This window comes from Columba livia, chromosome 2, assembly GCF_036013475.1.
Source record: "Columba livia isolate bColLiv1 breed racing homer chromosome 2, bColLiv1.pat.W.v2, whole genome shotgun sequence".
In the NCBI taxonomy this organism is placed as follows: Eukaryota; Metazoa; Chordata; class Aves; order Columbiformes; family Columbidae; genus Columba; species Columba livia.
In genome coordinates, this window is record NC_088603.1 from 1934100 (window position 1) to 1956854 (window position 22755).

The following is a 22755-nucleotide window of genomic DNA, read 5'->3' on the forward strand; positions in this document are numbered from 1 at the left end:
TGTCTTGCCTGGATTAGGGAGGAATCCTTAAGGAGACACCAAATGACATCCACTCGTTTTGTTTTTTTTTTTTTGCTTTTCACATGACAGAAATAACAAGAAGCAACTGCACAGACTCATCTGGGTCCCAAATAGACTTGCCTGCTCCCTTTGCACCAACCTGCCAGGTCCAGATATGCGCACGGCTTTTCCACACAGTTCTCCAGGGGCTTCTAAAAGAGACAATGGCAAGTGCCATAGCTATGAACTATTAAGAAAAAAATATCCATTCATTATGCTGTTGTCTCCTGGTGAGCACAAAAGGTTAAGTGAACTTGGCACATGTGAGCTTGGACCTGGCAGGACTTTGGAGTTTGCCATGGAACCTAAAGACGAGTAAGCTGCTTGAGTGCAAATTTGTTCCAAAAGGCTGCATACAGTTCCCCGGTGCTGGGACAGGACACCAAGTGTCTCGCCTGCTTCTGGGAAGATGTCCTGCTGAGCTGGAGGCATTTCAGCAAAAAGCTGATTCCTGTGCTTTAAAGGGCAATATCTTACTCAGCCTACACAACCTTGGTGTCTTGCCTTTGTCGCTGGCATACATGAGCCTTAGTCAGCACAGGGGTCTGAGGTCTACCACCACCCAGCTGCCCAGCAGCAAAAATCAAGGCTGAGACAATCACAGTGTTGTTTTTTAGGGAAAGAGGGGGGTAATCTAATTTTGGGACCCATAATTTTCAGCCCTCCCTTCCTCCCAAACCGTGCAGTAGTTGCAGAGATCAGCCACCCTCATCCCAACACAGGACATGAATGGAGCAGCACCCACAGGCAGTGTAGGAGACTGTCCACCCTCCGCTATAGCTTCGGACAGAAAAAAGGGTGGAAAAGAAAAGCTTGGTGGGAGAGGAGGGAGGAGGGAAATAACGAGGAACGCTGGGAGAAGGGAGACAAGCCATAAAGTTGGGAAAGATAGTAATTAAATGAAAACAGATCAATGAATCAGGGGAAGAAGAATACTGTATAGATCTGCCACTCAGGAGAACATCTAGGAACCAGAATGTCTTCTGTCCTCTAACAAAGACTCAGGGGTGACCATGGGCACCTTCCTTTACCATTCAGACTGTAAACTCTATGGAGGGAAAAGAACATGCAAAATTGGCCAGCACAGGGGAACTCAACCTCCTTTGGAAATGCTAATCAAGAGGAGATGTGGAGCAGGAAAATAAGTAAATAAACAAAGAACATAGGCAAATAAACAAGGGGTGCGGCAAAGAAAGTTTGGATTTGGGTTTTGACACTATGCCCTGAATCCTCTGGATCTCTGTGTCCTGAGAAGGCAATGGATTTGTTACAGCTGTATATTCGCTGCTCTCTTCTGGTTTTGTTTAGCCACGTGTGAGCGCACGCGTGTGTGCAAGAGCTGGAGCTGCAGACCAACCTTAACCCTGCACTTTTCAAAATGAAAAACAAATGGACACTCTCCGTTTTCCATTTGCTGGTTTTATAACAGTTTGAAATTAGACTGATGAGGTGTTTCCTTGCCAGCACCATCTATCTTGGCCTAATTACACAGGCTGTGCTAATTGCAGGAGCCAACCTATAGAACCACAGCATTCCTCTTCTGCGCTTCTAGAGGGAAATGTATGGGGGAACTCACGCTCCTGCTCACTCCACGTCTCCCTCTTGCTTTCTCTCTCCCCTGGGTGATTATGCTCCTGAAATGATAATTAAAGGATTGCAAAGAGAAGTGCATCTGGCAGAGAAACAGCGCTCCAGGCTCTGGAGAAGAGCCATGGGACTGGAGCATGGCTAACAAAATACAGAACAGAGAGCTGGAGATAGAGAATCCAGTTATCCAGCAAACTCAAGGCAAATTGAGAAACAGCAGGTCTTGCGTTGCTTTCTCCTTGGTGGTGAAGTGACTGTGAAGGTGTTTGCTTCTGTGCTTAGATAATGTAGCTTGAACACTGTGGGCAGGGAGGTGCACAGATACATCTAACCCCCAAAACTGCTGCTGGGTGTAAAGCAGGATTGGGACCTCTCGTCTTACAGAGAAGGAGCTGAGATGCAGAGGGAGGCTAAGTGACGCCAGCAAGGCCATCCAGCAAGCCTGGCCAAGGCAGGAGCCTTAACCCATATCCAAATGTGAAGCTGGTGCTGTCACAAGGGACCCAGCCTGACTCCTCCAGTAAGTCCAACACCTGCATGGGATGCAGGGAGACGGACAGATGGACTTCAGGTCTATCCTTAGTTACCTTATTGAGAGTGCAGAGGAGAACAGGGGTTTTCACTAGGCAGGGATGTGTGGGACTTGATGGAAAAAGCTGGCTCCACTCTGGAAACAGGACATGTGAAACTCCTAATAAGACAAATAATTAGTGAATGGAGGAATGGCTGAGAAACACCAAGAGCCTTCATGCTACCTCCAGAGCTGGAGGGTCTTTAAGTGGCAGTTGGGACAGAAGAACAGGAAGAATCACTCCCAATTACTCTGTATTTTATTTATTACTTTAAGCACATGTGACCATCCTCTGTGGAAAACAGGGCCTGTGGTTGGATAGACTTTTGCCTTGATCCTGTCTGGCTTTGCTTAAAGAGCAGGAATGATTGTGACCTTGCTGGAAAATGGTGTTGGTAAAGTCAAAGTTGCCTTGATGTAGAGGTGGGTATATAAATGTGCAGGTGGAAAGCCTTCAGTTTTGTCTTTTTTTTTTTTTCTATATTTGGACACAATGTCTGCATCTGCACTGGCAAAATGAACCAAACCACAGCCCTTTCTCTGCTGCTTTTCTTCCTGCCCTGTTGCAGGACCTTCCCCATCCTGGAGCTGTGATTGTTCACACCCTTGCCACGGGCAGGGACATGTTTCACTTGATCAGGTTGCTCAAAGCTCCATCCAACCTGACTTTGAACACTTTTAATAACGAGCCATCTACAAGTTCTCTGAGCAACCTGTTCTGGTGTCTTGCCATCCATATAGAAAAATATTTCTTCCTTATGTCCACTCTAAATCTACGCTCTTGCAGTTTAAAACTGTTCCCCCTTGTCCTGTCACTACAGGCCCTGGTCATCTCCAGGACCATTCCTGGAGAGCAATATGGAAGGTCTCACCAGACCTGGCTACCTCCACAGTTCCTCAGTTCATCCCATCACCCTAGAGCATGGGGGACTGGAGGAGATCCAGGGCTTGCTTTCTGGTGGTCACCAGACCTTCTCTTCTGGAGATCCCTGGATGGGAGGCAGCTGGTGACCTGCACCTCTTCTCCTCTCCCCTTTTGGAGAATGGACCATGTCTGTACAGCAGAGGGATGGGTGAATTTCCTTGGCTTGTGTGTCTGTTCCTGCAGCTCTCAGCTGCAGTCAGCCTACACAGCGGGATGCTTTGAGACGTTTGCTGCCATCTATGGCCAATAATAAATAATGCAAAAGCAGGTAGAGAGCTGCAGACTGGACTTTTCTCAGCACTGAGTCTCCACAGGGGTGCTTCTCACCCACGGAGGCCAGTGCTGGACATGGGGTTGGATATGAGGAGGCAGGGACGTGCTGTCTGAAAGAGACTTTGTCACAATCCCTTCCCAGCACAGCTATGCCATGAAAGACTTCTGTCCTGGGATCCACAGGAGACCAGGGCTCTGCCAGTCATTTGACTCAGAGCCTGCCAGTAATAGTTATTAACTGCAGATACAAGAGGAAAGGGAACTGTCTGTGATAGGGGGCTGCAAATGATGCTGCACAGCTAACTGTAAAGCAGCACACAGACGGACACTTGAATGTCTTTGGAAAACATTTCTGCCCCTTTTTTGGTGCAATTTCTCTCTCTTTTTCCCTTTTACACCCTGGTGTCTCCAGAATAGATTCATGGAGAGCACCCAGCTCTGATTTGTGGACTACCATTGCATCACATCTCAAATCTCAGAGAGCTATTTAAAATGTACATGAAAGGTTTGAAGGTGGTGATTTTTGTCCTGGCAGACTTGGCAATAGATCATATATCATCTCTGCACCCTCTTTGGTTTCCTACACCAGATCAGCTGCAGCCACTGCTGTAGCACAACCCTGTTTTCTGTGTTCTGGTTATAGCTGCAGAAATGCAGGTACTTGAACTGTCCTGGCTTTTTTGGGGGGATGTCACAGGTCACAGACACAGTTTTAATGATGCTGAGATAATTGTGAGAGTGCTGGTTGTTGGGAACACCTTACACCTTTGCAGCAGCCCTTTAGCAAGTTTTTCCTTCTCATTTGACCCATGCAACAAAAAGGGGGACAAAAAGTAGGTCCTCGAGGTTTTCTCTGCCATCACGGTGGACACAGCCAAGCACTGGGGAATGGGATGTGCAGCTGGGTCATAGACTGGGACCGCTGGGGATCTGGATCTTCTAGCAAGGCCCCTCTGAACACTAGGCTGTGTATCCCAAATCAAAGCACTGAGCTGAAACTATTCTTCCTCCCCATGACCCCACATGCCAGATGCAGCTTGCTGAAGGTTTGATATCTACTGAAACTCAGAGAAGCAAGTGATACTGATCATGCTGTGGGTCTGCCCAAGATCTCACAGGCAGCTTATGATAAAGCAATAACATGAAGTGAATAAGAGCCTCCTCATTGCCCTACTGACCACAAAAGAAGCAGGGGTCCTGCTGTGTTGTAGCCCACCACACATGTCCTATCCTGCTGGGAAGGCCTTTGTGTTTTCCATTACAGGAGATATAAAACCTGTCAGGTCTCATATGCATTTCTCAGCAGCTCTTGGCCCACATGTCTCCTGACTGCATGGGATCTAGGAGTAACCATGCCACGTTTCAGCCAGCACTGGGGCTTGACGGCCAGTAGGACCTTGCTCCCTGGACAAGACTTTCCCTAGAGAACCCCATTGCATTGATTCCTGCCCCTCACCATGACAACATGATCTCACACACCAGAGACCTGCTTCCTACTCCATGACTGGGTATGGGGGCCAAGATCTGCATGAAAATATCTGCTTCAGGGACCAAGACACATTTGGGATCACATTTGGGATGCTTGTGGCTGAGACACCAGGAAACCATGTGCTTTCACCGTTGCACAAAGCATGGAAACATTAATCCACCCCCACTTAATGCAAAACCCATAGAAGAACAAAGTCCGTGTTTCATCACATGGCTGATACAAAGGGTATTTTGGTGAGTGTACACCATGCAGGGAGCTCTTCAATCTCTGGGCTGGTCTAAGGGAGCCCCAAGGATGACACATGGCATCAGCACAGGAGAGATTTTCACCAGACAACGTGGAGACACGCAAGTGAAGAAAATAGACACTTTTAGGACAGGATACCTTTGATGTGCTTTGTACATCTCCTTTACACAGTGAGCGCTGTGCATAGATAACGTGTCCATATATATGTATGTGGCTGTGAACAGTGTGTTTGAGCTCATTATGTGGGCTTGTTTGTGGGGTTGCTAGAATAGCACCTGAGCTGCTCTACCAGTGAATGTACTTTGCGTGCAGCACAACCGGAATCACTGTGGGCTTTCTAGCTTCCTCCCAAGATATCATCACTGTGTGCTTCTGGGCTCAGTGCACGCAAGGTTAGCTGTGAGGCAACGAGGAGACCAAGAGACACAGATCTCTCATCCCCAGGCCCTGTGAAAGCCCAGACAATGTACCTGACTCTCGAAGGACATAGGTCTTCTCCTACACCCCTCCAACAAAGCCACAACTGTGAATTGCATCAGAGTATCCTACAGGAAGCAGAAGCTCAGCTGATAGACCACAGCATCTTTTGTAACACCATCCAAGTATCACCATGACTCAACAGATAAAATTAATTTTCATCTTTCAGTGAGCCAGTTCATCTCAATGCAGATTTCTGCTAATTCTCTGCATGTCCAGGCCTCAGCTATGCTCCTGATCTTTGCAGAGGACATGCTACCCATCCCCAGCTCCTCTTGGGCCATGTTTGGAGTGTGAATGCTCTTTCCCATTCACTGCAAGACAGGAACCTGAACCACTGGGTGCCTCATGCTCTTGGTCTCCATCCTCTTTCCTTCCTTCTTGCCTAAGAGCCATCAGATTAAGCCAATAACACAGCACAGTTTAACAGGAGGAAATTTTTGCTCTCAGAGCTGTTTGCTTCTCCTCTTTGTCAGAGCTGACTCCTCTCAGTGTTGCAACCTGACCCTGAATACTTAGTGAAGCTAAGTCAGACAATCCCTGGGATGGACCATATTCGACTCCTAGACTCGTGGAGTGGGACACAGGGACTGAGTTCCTTCCAGAAGACACCACCCACTCCCATTGCAGCCATATTGGACAGCTCTTCCCAACAGGTGGAAAGCCTTCTCTACACACAACTGCTTTTCACACAATGGGGACTTTCCAGAGCTGTGGGCCCAGACTACTGGGTGCAACTGCTCATGTGAGAGGGATTCAATGTCCTACTCAGTCTGTGCCTTTATTATCTGGACGTGTGTTAGCTTGCCTGCATCCATGCATCAGGTGCAGATATCCATGCCCAGCTGGCCAAAAAGGCCACCAGCATCCTGGCTTGTGCCAGCACTGGTGTGGCCGGTGGGACTGGAGAAGTGATTGTGCCACTGGGGAGGCCAAACCTCAAATTGTGGGGTCAGTTTTGGGCTCCTCATGCCAAGAAAGGCCTTGAGGTTCTGGAGCGAGTTGAGAGAAGGGAACGGAACTGGTGAGGCGCTGGAGCACAAGTGTGATGGGAGTGGCTGAGGGACCTGGGGGGTTCAGCTGGAGAACAGGAGCTGAGGGGAGACAGGGACACAAAGAAACGGCCTCAAGTTGTGCCAGCGGAGGTTGAGATTGGATCTGGGGAACAATTTCTTCCCCAAAGGGTTGTGGGGCATTGGAACAGGCTGCCCAGGGCAGTGCTGGAGTCACCATCCCTGGAGGGTTGGACAGACATGGAGATGAGGTTCTCAGGACATAGGGCAGTGTCAGGGCTGGGTTATGGTTGGACTTGATGACCTTGAGGGGCTTTTCCAACCCAAATTATTCCGTGATTCTATGATCACTCAGGGTCTTTGCATCCCCCCTGCCCTGTGCCTGAAACGAGTTTGTGGTGCAAGTGCCGCTGTGCACGCACATGCCGAGTGAGCACAGGGCTGCCTGTGAACATCTGGGAGCTGCACAAATGAGTGTGTGGTGCCTCCCTCCCTCCTTCCTGGCGAGGCAGGAGAAAGCATTCCCAGTGTGGATGGCCACTGCTAATGGCCCAGGAATCCTCAATGCAGCTGTTTGTTCTGGCACCAGTGCAAGCGAGGTCCTGAAGTCAGTTGAACCGCATCGACTTCCCTGCCAGGGTCAGATTTCAGAGGTATGCGATTGGGGATGCCCCCACTGAATGTTTCCAGCACCTGGCCTCCGCCTCCTTCCCCGAGCTTGCCATCGCTTCTGCGGGAGGGAAACCTAAGCCTTTTCAACACAGGCAGGAGAACGCCGCCGCCAGGAAAGTGATTTACAGCCCTGTGAAATCCCATCACGCAGCCACCTCGTGAGGCAACAGTGCTGCTATTGTGACAGTTGGTTTGGTGATAGCAGAGGACCCCTTGGCCAGGCCTTCTTCCTTGGTTCACTTCACCTTTTCTTCTCCAAACCCAGGTCCCGTGGCCCTGTGACCCTCTGGCATCTGGGGCACTTGTGCGGCAAAGCACGTAAATGAGCACTGTGGTCTGGCTGGGTGTTTTGGAGCCAGCATGTCTGGTGTGGGCACCATATTGTTTGTCCTCAGAAATCAGAGAAACTGAAACCATGATGGGGTGGCAGGATTACCCCCACAGCCCCAAATAAACATCATGTCCCTCCAGTTCAGTTCAGCCCACCCCATGGGGAAGTCTGTGTCAATAACACAGCTGATAGGTATGGGGACCTCCAAAGGGCCACCAAGCCCTCTTCGAAGCATCCCATGGCAAGGACTCCCACACCTGCTATATGAACTTCTGCAGACCACCTCTGCAAGGCCGGATAGTGATGTCAATCAATGCCTCAGACCTTAAAGGAGCCCAAAGATGGTTTGCTGATGCCCCCTTTCTGCTCTGGCTTCTGAGGCACCCAGGTGTACCCAAACTGCTACCTCAGCTCAGTCACGTTCTTCACTCCAGGTGAGATGAATTTGAGTTGTTTAGTTCAGAAAGTCAAATGGAGTTCAGGGCCATATCTAGGCACAGCAGGGAACATGGTGAGAAATGGCACAGCTCTGAAGAACTATCCGGGCTGGTGGTGGCCAGGATGTTTCCAGAACCCACGTGTGATTCTGAACACAGAGATGCCCTGGCTGCTTAGGGGGAAAAAGCATGTGCCCAAGAGCTGCCAGGAGATCTATGGTAAAGCCAAATATAGAAATCAGCTTTCTCCTTCTTATCCCACCAGCCTGACTTGATGATCAGCAAAGCTCTGCATGAGTTCTGGTAAAGCTGGAAAACTTCTTGATGCGGAACACTGCAGAGTATAAAAGTTTAAGGGAAGGCTGGACAGATTAAAAAAAAGTAAACACACACAAAAAAGCCACTCAGGTCTGGTATGTCCGTGGGAACTAAGCCTCGCTCAGGAAGTCCCTGAACTTTGTATGGTTGGGGTATTGAGAGGAAGCATTGCATTAAGCTTGACCTGTTATATGTTTCCAAAGCCATTTGCTCTTGGCCACCTACAGAGAGGGGACTCAAGAACATTTGCTGAGCTGTAGGGCTGCTTGTTGTAAAAAAGCTGTTTGGATTAGTCTTTCTGCATGCTGTTCTCTCAGGTGTGAGTTTTTTCTCTCCAAAGACCTGAACCAAATATATCTGGAGTATTGCACTGAGCAGGGCAGGTAATTTTTGAGTTTTCTGTGTGTTTTGGGAGGCCTCCAGGAGTGATTGGGTGCTGTTGTGCTGAACGCTGTGTGAACACAGCATGGACCCAAGTAGGGTATTGTCCATCCTACTTCAGATCCTGAAAGTATCTGAAAGTTAGATGTTTCATCTGAGCTAGTCTCTGCAGCCTGCTTTCAGCCACCTGAGAGAAATCAGTGCTGGATGAGGACAGCTCAGTTTAGGGGAGATTTTGACAGCTAGATATTCCCTCCATGTTCTATGCATGTGTGGGCTGGGGTGACGAGCTCAGAGAGAGGTGCTAATTGTTCTGACATCTAGAACAAATCAGGACCTCATGGTCAGGTCTGGACAGAAGGACAGAAGGACATGCTGTCATTTCACAGCAGAGAGTTGGTGGTGTGGAGACACCCAGGGAGCTTCTGATACAGCGGTGGGTTGTACAGTGGATTGCAGGATGACAAAATAGGAGGGGGAAAGAGCAAATAATTATTCACTGAGAGAGAGGACTCCCATCGGACTACCTAAATGTGCACCGAAGAGACTCCTCAGAATCCTGTCACCAGAGAATGATGTCGTGCCATCAAGGTGATACCCAGACTAAGCCCCTGGGATGCCACCAGGAGAGCAAGAGAAGATATGTCTGTGCTGGTGACTCTGTCTGTTTGTTATGGCACAGCGTTGCTGCTTCCAAGGGAGCCTAGCATGTCTAAATCACAGAATCACAGAATAGTTTGGGTTGGAAGGGCCCTTCCCAGCTCCCCCAGTGCCACCCCTGCCATGAGCAGGGACAACTTCACCAGCCCAGGTTGCTCAGGGCCCTGTCCACCCTGGCCTGGGATGTCTCCAGGGATGGTTCATCCACCACCTCTCTGTGCAACCTTGGTCAGTGTCTCACTGCCCTCATTATAAAAAAATTTCTTCCTCATGTCCAGCCTGAATCTCCCTCCTTTCATTTAAAACCATCACCCCTGGTCCTATGGCAACAGACTCTGTTAAAAAGTCTGTCCCAATCTTTCTTCTTGGACCCTTTTAAGTACTGGGAGAAGGAAAGACCAGCCAAAGGCACAGCTCCAGGCTGGGGCTATCACATTAATCCTAGGGCTTTCTATTCAAGGGTTCAGCCTCCCAACATCACCCTCCTTTGCAGAGGCGGATGACATCTCAGACATGCCTTGCTCTGTTCATGTGAGTGGGAGGAAACTTGCACGAGCTGCATCTCCCAAGTTGGAATCCCATCACTACTGACCAGATTTCTCCTTCCATCTCTGGCCCACTGGGGACCAGAACTAATCTCTCACTAAGAGCAGTTGTGTTTATTTTCTTTGGCTCACAACCATAAGACTAAGAGCCCTCTCTTAGCCTTTAGTCCAACCTTCTCAATGACACAGGAGGGTCAGTGCCCTTTTTTGTGGAGTAAGCTCTAAAAAGAGGGGGAAAAGATACAGATTGGAGCAGAAACCCTGTCAACCTATAATAAGCCTTTCCTACTGAGCCTATCACAGGACACTTGAAGTTCTGGGAGCACTGAAACTCTGCACGAACTTGAGGCTGAAATATTCTGTGTTTGGGGGGGACACTTATTTACCCAGTCCTTCCTGAAAGCCAATTATGCCGCATGGGCTGAGCACTGTTGGGATGCATGGTGCATACGAGCACACAACACAACTTGTAGCAGACCTGCTTTGCATGATGGTAAATCACTCCATAAGCACTTTATGAATGAGTAAGAAACCCAAAAGGGGTTAGGCTACCATCAGTTTTTGAAGGCTGCAAACTCACCAGGGCAACTTTTGCTCCAGTTCTTCCTGCGGCTGACAAATACCATGTGCAGAGCTGATCTGGGTCTGAATTTTAAAGAGTGTAGCACAAAAATGTAATTGCTGCAAGGCCAATATAGTTTACCAACCTGATGACTTTTACAAGAAAATTATATGTTTTTTTTTACTGCAAGGTAGACAGAAATATATGGTATCAGGCCTGCCTTTATTTCCCACCCTTCTGGGTATTACCAAATGAGTCTGTCTATTTCCAGTCTTCTGCTCCTTTTAGGTGCTTTACGCTATTAGATAAACCCATGGTATCGTCGAAGGAAAGGAAATTGAATTAAAAATTCATCAGCTCTACCTCCTGGGAACTCTATGAAAGGCAGCATCCCAACATTTCCTGGGTAGAACAGGAGGAAGAGGAGATTATAAACCTCAAAAAGAAAGAAAAAAGGAGTGGGAGCATTAATTAGACTGAAAAGATACAGATGTTTTGCTGCCTATACACCTATTTAGTAGATAAGCAGACAGATGGTGCATAGAACTACCCAGATCCATGACAGCTGATATTTCCAAAAAACACTGGTGATCATGGAAGCACCAATTCAAGACCAGTGGCCCAGTTATGTAGATTCATACACAGCTGATAATGGCCAGAGATTTGAGAACATATCTAATGATTTTGGGGGTCCAAAGTTGGAGGACTTTTAGAAGGCTCAAGTCTGCACATCCATGTGTGTATCTGGAGAACATGGACCAGCAAGACCTGGAAATCAGGTCCAGATTCAGAGGATATATATTTCCTGATGGATCACTTGCCTTGAGTGCAAACAGAGGCTGGTCCAGGTCCCTGCTGTGTCCGTGCACCCCACTCCCATGCACCCGCGCTCTGCAGCAGCATTATGTGCCTACCCAGGAAGCCAGAACAGGAAGCATACATTATATAAACACGCCGTAAAACACAACCAACACAGTAAACACAGTGAAGATTACAGGCAGTGATTCGGCTGGCCTGTATTAGCTGTTTTGCAGGGTTGCGGTGATGCAAAGCAGCTGTCAGCTTGGTCATTCTCGTGAGCAACCACCTCATATTAGCCCAGCCTTGAACTTGGGTCTGGACATACTTAGCATCATGGAATCATTTAGGTTGGAAAAGACCTTTGAGATCATCGAGTCCAACCATCAACCTACCACTTCCAAGTTCACCGCTAAGCCATGTCCTTAAGCACCACATTTCCATGTCTTTCAAACCCCTGCGGGGATGGTGACTCAACTGCTTCCCTGGGCAGCCTGTTCCAATGCCCAACAGCCCTTTCTGTGAAGAAAATTTTCCTAATGTACTTGAGAATCTCCTCCACGGATTGCACCCTTGATGCACATCTACATACTGAGGATGCTGAAGGATGTCTTCAAGATACTGGCGTGCTGTGCAAGTGCCTGGCAGCTATGGGCTGTGAATGAGAAACACATTGAACCCAAGCCAGCTGTGGAGAATGTAATTACACAGAGACCACTGACAGTTACACAACAAAGGAAACCCAGCCTTGCTGGAGGGGAATTGCTTTTGTTCTGCTTGAGAAAGGAAGGTTTTTTTGACAGCTCAGATATCTGCTTTGGGACAGGAGGACTTAGAAAGAGTCTTCTAAGTAAGACAACATTGTCTTACTCCATGGTAGTGTTGGAGACTTTTCTAGGTGACTGTTCTCCAACATGTGGAAGAGGTGTTGTTTTTCCTGTGCCACAAAATGCTCCTTATAGCTTTCAGCTGTAGGACTGATGTCTTTGCCTGTAGAAAGATCTCAGCCAAGTTCTGGTCCTTGAAAGCTGGTGGCTCATCCCAGCTCTGGAAACTTTAAGTCTAATTGAGCTGAAAGCTGCCATCACTTGTCTAGATGGTTATTTTACCAAGAAGTGTTGGACCACATGATCCTTGTGGTCCCTTCCAACATGTTATTTTACGATTCTGTGATTAGATAGGTCTATCCAGGATGATGGGCTTTTTTGTCCTAAAGGGCTGCCATTCTGGGCTGGGGCCATTAAAATAGCAAGTCAGCTCATCTTGTCTTCCAGCCACCACCATCCTCTGAAAAAAAAATTCCAGGAGCACATTAAAAATGTATAGATTCATTTAGGACATGCTGTCTGTTTCTTCCTCTCCTTCCCTGAAAGACAATTGTGTGCAGAGGGAAAACGCCTTGGCGTTTTCAAATGTCCTGATCAGGCTTGTTTAATTTATCCACTGCTGGGAAGTTGTCTTAGAGAAGGAAGATAAAACTAAAGAGGTCTTGGGTACAGAAAGGAAGGTGGAGCTGCTGGGCTGGGTGGTCTTTGGGAAAATCAGGTAATTAATTGCTTAATGGTTAGATAATGGGAAAGAGTGTGTCCATTTTCTTAATAAAATACAGAATAATGTTTGTCATAATTGCTTTGGTGAGGTGCTGGAGCTGGTTTAGAAACTCTCAGTGACAGGCAATTTTTTCCCCTTCACAAGGCAGCATTCTCCCCTGCCCTCTATCCTCTCTTAGGAAGCTTCTTCTGACATTTAAAGTGATTTCCGTTGGTATAATCTAAGGTCACTACCTCTTATCCCTGAGGGATATGAGGAACATGTTTTTTTTCTTTTCCTTCCTCTGTGCAGAAGCCTTTTATGTGTTGGAAGGCTGTAATCATGTGTCCCCTTGATCTTCTCTAGACTAGACGTCTTCCCAGCATCAGAGATCATGAGTTCTCTGTTGCTCTTTGGCCACCTCAGGACACAGCCGGGTGTCTGCTCAGATGACCTTTGCACTTACTATAAGGAGCTTTATGGCAAAGAAGAATGCTGTTATTAACGTCTGCAGTCAAAATTAAAGATTTCTCCCATATCCTGGGTATAGGACACGGAGTCTCTAGAAGGAAGGGATCAAGGTCTGAAAATTGAATGCAGGCAGGCCACATAAAAAGCAAGGGACCTCTGATTTGTCAGCCTTTGATGCCAAGGACACACCTTGACATGTTCTCACCACGTTCCGAGTGAGACTGGGGAGTCTTATTCAGGTACTGAAGGGGTTTCTCCAACATACACACATGTTGTATGTAGCCTGGAAGCTACAGACTATGAACGAGAAACCCACTGACATGAGGGCTGCTGCAGTAGCTTCGTGGGCCTGTGGAAACCCAGCCAAAAGGTGGCAATGCCTGCCAGCATTGGACAAAGTCAACTTCTCCACTGAATGTATGAGAAAGCATTATTCCTGGACTTTGTTATCTAAGAGGACAAGATTGCTCAGAAACAGTGAACCAAAAGGTGTGCTTATGGCAGATGCATAACATTTGAGTCAAAAATCTCCTAACGTGTCCCAAAAAACTTGATGGAGGGGGTGCTGACATGTCTTGGTAAGTGGACACAAACTAAACACATCCTTGTGGTTTGAGCAGCCCTCTCAAGTCCTTTGAGTGTTTCTACGAAGGGAGAAAGATGGTTCCTAATAGCTTTGGCAATGCCCATCTGCCAGAGCTGTGGAGTGACAGTGCAGCTGTGGGACATCAGCTAAAGTCAGGAGGTGGCAGGTTTGGGACACTCGTGCAATATGCAGTTAGATTAACTGCTGCAAGATATTGCTGCACAAGAGACCTGCAATGATGGAAGGTATGACCAAACCAGACTTTCTTATGGAAGAGCAAACCACTGGGGGTTATTCAAAGCAGAGACCCCATCGCTAGCTCACAAGTTCAATGTGTCAGTGAAGTGGACTAGTCTCTGGTTTTCTCCTCTGGGCAACGCATTTTTCTCCTTTAAATGGTTCTGGAATTTTGTGGAGTTTTTGAATCCTCATGACTACCTCACATTAAACGCTCTGCTATGTTGCCTGAGGGTTGGCAGGTCTCTGACCTCTGCCTGAAGGAGCTGCAAAACCAGGCTTTGTTGTCATATCCTTGATCTTGAATTCTAACATCCTGCCTTTGATTCTGGCCAGCACCACTCACTTCAGATGAAAACAGAAGGAATTTTGTGATACACAGCTACTGGTCTTCCATTGGAAGAAATGTTGTCTTGTTCTTTAGAGTAGATTGGCTCATATCCTGAAGCACTGCAGTAGAGATCACTTCCCAAAAATTTTATTAATGTCCTGTATCAATGGTACTTCTCTCAATTTTTATGCTCATACTCAAAACTTTCTCTACCTCTGGTCATAATGAAGTCTTTCGCCAATGTGTTCCACAGATTAAATGTGCATCAGCATGGGAAAAAACAGCATGAGGAAAGGATATTTTAGACTAGACTAGACTAGTTTATCTGGAAGCCTTTTTACCCAAAGTCTACCAGAGGCTACTCTTCCTGAACATTCAAGAGTTTCATAGACTTTTTAAAGCGAAATAAGAGGAGACAGGAGACAGTTTGGAAGAAAACAAACCGATATCCTGCGCAAACTCAGCTTATCCTGCTCAGCTGACCAGGAGTCTGAAACAATATCCACGAGCTCTCAGATGCAGGGGAAGACGGAAAACAGCTATTTCAGAGAGGCTGCTGAAACCACAAAGCCATCATGCACAGTTCCCGTCGTTACGATCTCTCAAATCCATTAACTGTGATTCTTTTACACCCCCCTCCTCCCTCCTCCCATCCCAGGTTGATTTGCAGCAGAGGCAATGAGAAAGCAGAAAGCTTCTCTGGCCAGACTCCATCCTCTACAGGGGCAAGTAGACACTGGGGAACACCAGCTGCCATCCTCATTTTGCCTCCAGATCATCCAGTGTCACCCCGCTGGTGCCAAACACCTTTGAACAGGAGCTGGCGTAGCAAGAGCATCCCTGAGATGCACGTCTCTGTGTATGTGTTCCCCTCCATGCCGAGGGTCGTTTGCAACTGAAAATAGAGAAGCCCCGTCTGAAATGAGACACTGCATCCACACGATAGATTTTGCAGGGGGAGGACAGGAAAATGTTATTTTTGGCCGCTTGCCTACAGCAAAACCAGCCGCCACTGTAAAGCAAATAGATCCGTATTAGTGAATCCTGTGGGAGGCACAGGCTAGAGATTTACATCAGTATTTGTAGGACAAACACATTTGGAGGCCACAGACAAGTGTCTGTTGCTGTTATGCTTATCTTTATGCAGGCTTGCAGCAAAATCCATCTCTCCTCTGAGGAACTTTTGGCCCAGGGCCCAGAAATTAGGGTGTAAAGTTGTTTTGGTGATAACTCCTTCAGAATTCAGTTAGTATTATACCTAGATTCTTCGAAAGCCAAGCCTAAATAAACAAGTTCTATCCTTTGACAGAAGAACCAAAAAAGGAAGGGGCTTCTCAAAGTTACCCCAAGGTGACTGGAGGAGGCAGAAATAGCTCACAGGTTATTTTGGTGCAGAGCCATCTCCATCCTCAGCCATATAAAGATTAAGCATCTAACCTAACGTGTTGTCCGAGGCTCTTTCTATAGACCACAAAGAAAAGCAGGAACAACCAGCAGGTGACACAAACCACCTTACATGGGATGAGAGGAGATGTCCGACTGACAGACTGATTATAGATGAAACCTATAGAAGAAATAATTTTGAAAAGGCTGGATAAGGTGAGGTCTGCAGTTCAGCAGAGGTCAGCAGCACACTCTACATCCAGGCTGATGTTTCCATGCCATGGTCCACAACAGGCAGCGGCTGACAAGGTCTGGCTAAGTGATCCCCAGGTTCTCTGCAGAACTAGAGTAAACACTGCCATTTTTGACTAAAGGTCAGAGGCTTTAAGTCATGTTGATCTAGAGGAAATGTTGGTGGCTAACTCTTTCACTGGCCACGGAAATGTGGAAACTTGACGGAGAGGTGGCTTTCAACCTTTATCTGTCATTTCTGACCCCGTTATCATTTCTTGTTGAAGATATGGACCTTTCATCAAAATTGTCTGTCTATTAACAATAGACTTGGGGATTTTGATCTGCATTTCACAAACCCCTCAGAGTGTCCATCACTACTAAGGGAGATGGAGTCTGCAGACTCAAAACCAGGGAGCTATGGCTTGAAAAAGCAGGTACTACTTATGGTTCCAGGTGTTCCTGAAGATGATCGGAATCTGTGGTGTATTGTACCAACCACATCCAGCATTACATGAAAATCCAAAGAGAGAGAATCATAGAATATAATGATTTAGGTCAGAAAAGACCTTTAAGATTGAGTTCAGCTGTTAATCTAACACTGCCAAGTCCACCACTAAACCATGTCCTTAAACATCACTTTTACACATCTTTTAAATACCTGCTGGGATGGTGATTCAACCACTTCCCTGGGCAGCCTATTCCAGTGCTCAATAACCCTTTTGGTTATCGAGGGACAGGGACTTGACATGGTTTCCTCAAAAGTCTCTGCTCAAGTGAATGTTTTCCTTCTGGTCTTTGAAATTAGTAGGTTTATTTACATACAGATAATTATCTGCTTTCTGACTTTTTTTTTTAAATTTTTTCTTTTCTTTTTTCCCCCCAATAGGAAGATTTAAAGATTTTATTTAAAACAGATTGTTAGATTTGAAGCCAAAAAATCTGGACAGAAAGGAAGGATTAAATTCTCAACCTTGCTGCAGTCTTGGAGGGACTTTTGTTGGTAACAACTACGTGAATTACTGCAGCAGCTGCAGGTTTTGACCAAGAACTGGAACCGTCCAGAACTTCCTACAGCATAGTCACTTGGGCCAAAATGCACCACATGTACCTGACCTGTCCTAGGGTAAGTCCCTCCAGCTCAGTCAACAGAGACAGACTCTTCTTGTGAGGGATGATGTGCCCTTTCCAGGTCTCTGTATTGCTCCACTGATCTCAGAGGAAAATCCCAAATCTTGCTTTGCCAGAGGCTGTGCAATGGTAAGAAACAAGGTGTTGAGTGCAACTTGATGCCTTGCAGTAGCTCACTTGGCTTCCAGCTCCTGCTCCATGGCTTCCTGCTGGTCCTGCGCCATCCACCTGCCCTTGGCAGATATCATGGACACCCTGGGTGTCTCTAGATGACAACATGAAGGCAAATGAATTGAGCCTTCACTGTCTGTGTCAAGTGAATTGAATTTCTCCTTAGACTTGTTGCTGTTCTGGCTGGAGCTCCATGGTTGAGCTCAGACCACAAAGCCCAGGTAGACACGTAGACATCTCAGAGTAGGCAAGAAGAGTCTCCTTCTCAGGATACCCAAGGGAATAGGGGAGGAACTTGAACCAGAGGATGAGTCAGTGTCTGCCTCTAAAAGCTTCCAGGTCAAACACAGCCAAGAGCAAACAGGAGCACTGGGAGGAGTAAACAGGTTCCTAAGTATCTCCATGTGAGACACTCACACAGCTACTTGCAATACCTGTGCTCACTTAGTCCGGGACAGTGTCTGCATTCCACAGAGAGCACTTTTAGCTCTGGGGTCCTTACTGTGACTGTCCTCTTCTAGTCACAATCAGGACTCTTTAAAAAAACCCCAAAAAACATGCACAAAATGAAGGGTTTTTATCTTTCTAAAGGTGCATTTCCCAAACATAAACCTTGAAAATTCAGTGTCAAGATCTCCTAACTCTGAACATCACAAATGCAACCAAATATCAAATCACCCCCAGAACACCGAACAAAAGAAACCAATTTTCTTTTGAGACATTTGCCAAAGGACACCTATTTGTATACAAACTAAACAAACAGCCATAGTCCTCAGAGCAGTGAAAATGGAAGACACGATTGTTTAATTAATGCCCTGACACTTTCCTCTACCACATAGTGACTGGCTAGATGATGAATGTGAAAAACAGCAAAAGGGCTTTTACTTTCAGCAAGTCCCTCAATCTCTTTAGTCATCTACTTTGTCAACTCCTTTTGTAGGATGACTTGCTAAATGAAATGCAGGAAGAAGATAATAGTATTTTCTTACTTATTTTTGCTCCCTTTGAGGACATGGGGAACTATCCATGCATCAGGACTGTGATTTCTTACCCCTTTAGCTGGTGTTTTTTAAGTCTAGTTTTCTTTGGGCCTTAACTTCTGGAGTGGTGTGTCAGAGAACACACAGCTCACATTTAAAAGAAAAGCCAGTGTTTACCTGCCATGACAGCAGGAAGAAGCTGGGGATTATTAACTCTAGAGTGCCAGACTAAAGGGAGGAAAAGGAAGAGAAATAAAAACTTCCTTCTTTTTGGAAAGCTTGCGATATTTTAAGCAACTGTCATGGTTTTGGGAATATTTTCCACCTTCAGTAATTCCACTGGGCTGCTATGACAGGGTCTCCTTCATTGCAGCACTGGGCGCTATCTGCAACCGTCTCTCATTAGGAGATAAAGAGATGTCCATTGTACTGCAGAGGATGAAGAGTTGTTTTTCTACATGGCAGAGGGGTAAAAACTTAAAAGGTCAATTGTTGGCATCAACTGGCAGAATAAACTCAGAGCAGACAGTGTTCATGAAAACCAAGAAGCCTTTGAGAACATCCTGCTGATTCTGCTAACCATGATTCCACAAATGCAACACGATTGTCTTGAAAATAGGGAGGCTGACCTGAAGCCCACAGATGCAACAATAAGACTACAAAACCAGAAACAGGTAAAGAAGAGAAAAACAGAGGAGAAAGATGCAATGCTAAGTCAACAGGTCCCAGGCTTTGCCTTGTAGGGTGGCCTGACACCTCCTCTTTGGAGGTGGGTGATGGCTCCTTGGCCACAGACAGACACGGCTTGTGTCAGTCATCACTGATGGTACCTGGCAGACAGACATAGAGTCTCCTGAAGGCTGCTCTGCTGCTGTCCGACCCAGTGATTCAGCTCTCCTCGCTGCAGATATCCATGGTATCATGAGCTCACCACCCAGGCTGTCCTGAGAACAGAGCAGAAATCATCAGTGTCATGGTGTGTCTTATCTGCTCCTCTTTAGGTGTCTGCTGTAGCATCTCTCTTCTTGCTGGATCTCTGCTGCTTATGGAGGAAAATTCTGTTGCCTTCAAATGAGGCTTGGAGATGGAGTGGCTGTGGTCTTCAAGAGCAGGTGAAATCATAGAAGAGTTTGGGTTGGAAGGCACCTTCAAATCTCACCCAGTGCCCTCCCTGCCATGAGCAGGGACATCTTCACCAGCTCATGTTGCTCAGAGCCCTGTCCAGCCTGGCCTGGGATGTCTCCAGGGATGGGGCATCCACCACCTCTCTGGCCAACCCAGGCCAGGCTCTCACCACCTTCATTGTAAAAAATTTCTTCCTCATGTCTAGCCTGAATATTTTAGTTTAAAACCTTGTCCTATCGCCACAGGCCCTGCTAAAAAGTCTATCCCCATCCTTCTTATAGGCCCCTTTTAAGTACAGAAAGGCTGCAGTAAGGTCTTCCCAGAGCTTTCTCCAGGACCCATCTAATCTGACTTCCAAGTAAGCTTGACGGTGTCATGGTCAATGCCATGCTTGCTATGGGACTCCTGCCTCCCTCCATGCAACAGAGGTAGAAGGGAAAACACAACTTTGCATAGCCAAGGTGTCTCCACAAATCCCTTAGAGCATGCTCAGGTCTTGATCATGAGCACAGACCTGTCTCTCTTCACACTCCCCACTACCCCAGCTTTGTGCATTTGCAGTGTGGTGTCAAGATCTGTTTCCCACCTTGGGATGCCTTGTGCTGGGCATGGCTGGGCCAGCTCTCCTGCTTGTGTTATCAGAGACTGGGAGGATGGAGAGATGGATGGGAGCCCTGAAACAGTCCCCAGATGTGGCTGCACCTTGGCTGGTACACCACTGTCTTCATATGACTTGCCATAGCAGATCCCCTCATCTTCTCCCATCCTGTGAGATCACCCATGGTGTCTTGTCATGTGTGGGGAGACACCAGCATGGAAAGCTCTGCAAGCTGCCTGGGTGGACCCAAACCTGAACTGACAGCTTTTGTTAGGCTTTCTAACACCTAATATCATTTGAAAGCCAGACACAGCTGTTTCATGATGCCTTGGAAAGCAAAGCAGCCTTAATCACAGGGACAATGAAGGGGCCATGACCCCTCTGGTCCCCTCTTCCCAGGAACAGGAATCCTATTTATTTCTCTCCCAAGCTCCGGGCCCAGCCTTTAGGGCTCTGCCTTCTCACACTCCCCTGCTACTTGTCCTGCCTGGTTGGTCAAGTTAATTTTCATGCTCTCATATCCCCAGTTTCTTGCCAGCACTTGTGGGAAGGGATGAGCAAAAAACTCCCTGCATAGAGGATGCAAGAGGCAAGGCGAAGGCTCAGCAGGAAGGTTATAAAGCAGACAGCCCTTTCCTCTTGCAGGCAGAGCAGCCAGGAAAACCATGCAGAGGGGTTATTTCCCTTTCTTTCTCTCTTTCTCTTTTTGTCTCTCTTTCTCTCTCTCTCTTCCTTTTTCTTGCCCTCTCCCCTTCTCCTTTCCCTTCCCACCCCCATCGCCAGCCGCCTCCGGAGCCCGTCCCCAATCCCTCCCAGCACCATGCCTCCTGGAATGTCGCAGCTCCGCTCTTTCATGAGCAGTGTGTGGTATTAGGACTCCGGCGATGCTGAGCCCTGCCAGCACGCCTCAAACCACAGGTATCTGACCCCGTAACGCTGATTAATGTCCCAATTCACAAACCGATAGGGTCGGCAGCATCGGTGGCCAATACAGGACACCACCCCACTCCTCGCCCTCTCCTCCCTGCAGATCCCCTCTCCCTTTGCTTGGGGAGGGCCGGGGGGGGATCTGTTCCAAAAAAACCAACCGGCAGCGACCGCGGGAGCTGCCAGCAGCAGCCGGGAGCTGTGCATGGTCTGGGTGCCTTTACAACAAGGCCAGCTCTGTGATTACGGCACATTAAACCTTCAGTGTGGTGCAGGCAGCTCTGGGCCGTGACGTCCTCCCAGCTCCAGCCACTCAGCTCCAGCATCCCCCTCGTCTCCTCCTTTTTGTGGGCATGGAGGGGAGACACGGGAGGGCTTGACGTGCTGCTCACCTGGAGATGAGGGCAGCCATGGCCTCAGAGTCAAGGGGGAAGGCACGGCGGGGAGAAAAGCTGTGGTGGATTTGCATGCCTTGGTGGGACATGGAAAGAAGGGAGGAGGAAGGTCCCTGGAGTGAAAAGTGGAGGCTGTGACCCATTTCAGGAAGCCAAATCAACCATGGAGCGTGTTGCGATGAGGCATCCGCGCGTTTTCCTGTGGGAATAGAAGCATCCCTGCACTCCAGGGCTACTGGGCAGTGGATGGTGGTGGGAGTCCCAGAAGAGCCCTGTTTTGGGGCTGTTGATGCCTCAGATGTGACTGTAACAGGGATCCAGCCAGGCACCCTTGGGCTGGAACCTGCTGCAGTACTGGATCCTTCCCACAGGACCACAAGCCTCAGCTGATCCTGTGTGAGAAGATAAATCATCTGGGTCCTGCTCTCTGTCCCCCTTGACCATGCCCACATTCATATGTCTACAATAACTTTTTCCCAAAGCAGTGTGGCCTCATCCAAATCATGTCCTACAGCTCACAATACATCTGAAGTGTGCCTAAGCATTGTCTGGGGTGGTGCAGGCTAAAGCAATGCCAGGGACTGTGCTGGCAGTAGAACATCATGAAGGACTGCAGGACAGCACTGCAACCCTGGCCTGCCCATTTTTTCTTATTAGTAAAGGCAAAGCCCTGTCAGCTGGGAGTTTCTTCAAGCAGTGCCAAAGTCTCACCTGTGGTCTCCTGTGCATCCTTCTCCCTGGACTGGAGGAGCAGCCCTGATCCTCAGTGCTTCCACATACCTGGCTGGTTCTAAAAGAGCCTCTTGCCCCATTAAAGCAGTGCCAGACCTTGGGATAGGACATGTCTCCTCCCCGCACGGTTGTACAAACCACTGTCCTGTTCCAGGGTTCCAATACCAACCCAAGGCTTTAAGCTGGGGCCTTGGACCCTCCCCAAAATGGTCTTATGTTTTGTCATCTCATGACCTGTCTTCACTAGAAATATCCTCTTTGTATCCCAGCAATCCAGGGATACCCGCTTTGCCTTCTTGGGCATCATGTTGCCAGCTGTGAACAGGTGACTTGTAGGAGGTGTGGGACCTGTTCCAGTGTCTATCACACTCCTTTCCTTCATCCTTACAGCAACAAGGCTGGAAGAGGAAACACAAAATGCTGGGAATTTACAGGTCAAACAGCCTTCTCTTCCCAATTCCTTATGCTTTGCATTGCCCTGTGGGCTTTCTGGGAAACATGGGCTTCCCAACTTGATGCTTTCAGAGGAACTACAAATCTTTGCTTGGTCCACTTTCTACAGGGTGTTAACTCTGAAGCCTA

General features: G+C 47.7%; 1 protein-coding gene across 3 annotated transcripts in view; it reads right to left on the reverse strand.

Moving 5' to 3' along the window:
* PTH1R (parathyroid hormone 1 receptor) overlaps positions 1-22755 on the reverse strand; it is a 131047-nt gene that overhangs the window by 94675 nt on the left and 13617 nt on the right. For 2 of the 3 annotated variants that reach the window (XM_065050222.1, XM_005512122.4), the window contains one exon: positions 19227-19340. The exons of the other annotated variant lie outside the window; for it this stretch is intronic. In XM_065050222.1, coding sequence (XP_064906294.1) covers positions 19227-19340 — 114 coding nt within the window. The remainder of the gene's footprint in view (positions 1-19226; positions 19341-22755) is intronic. 3 annotated transcript variants of the gene reach the window in all.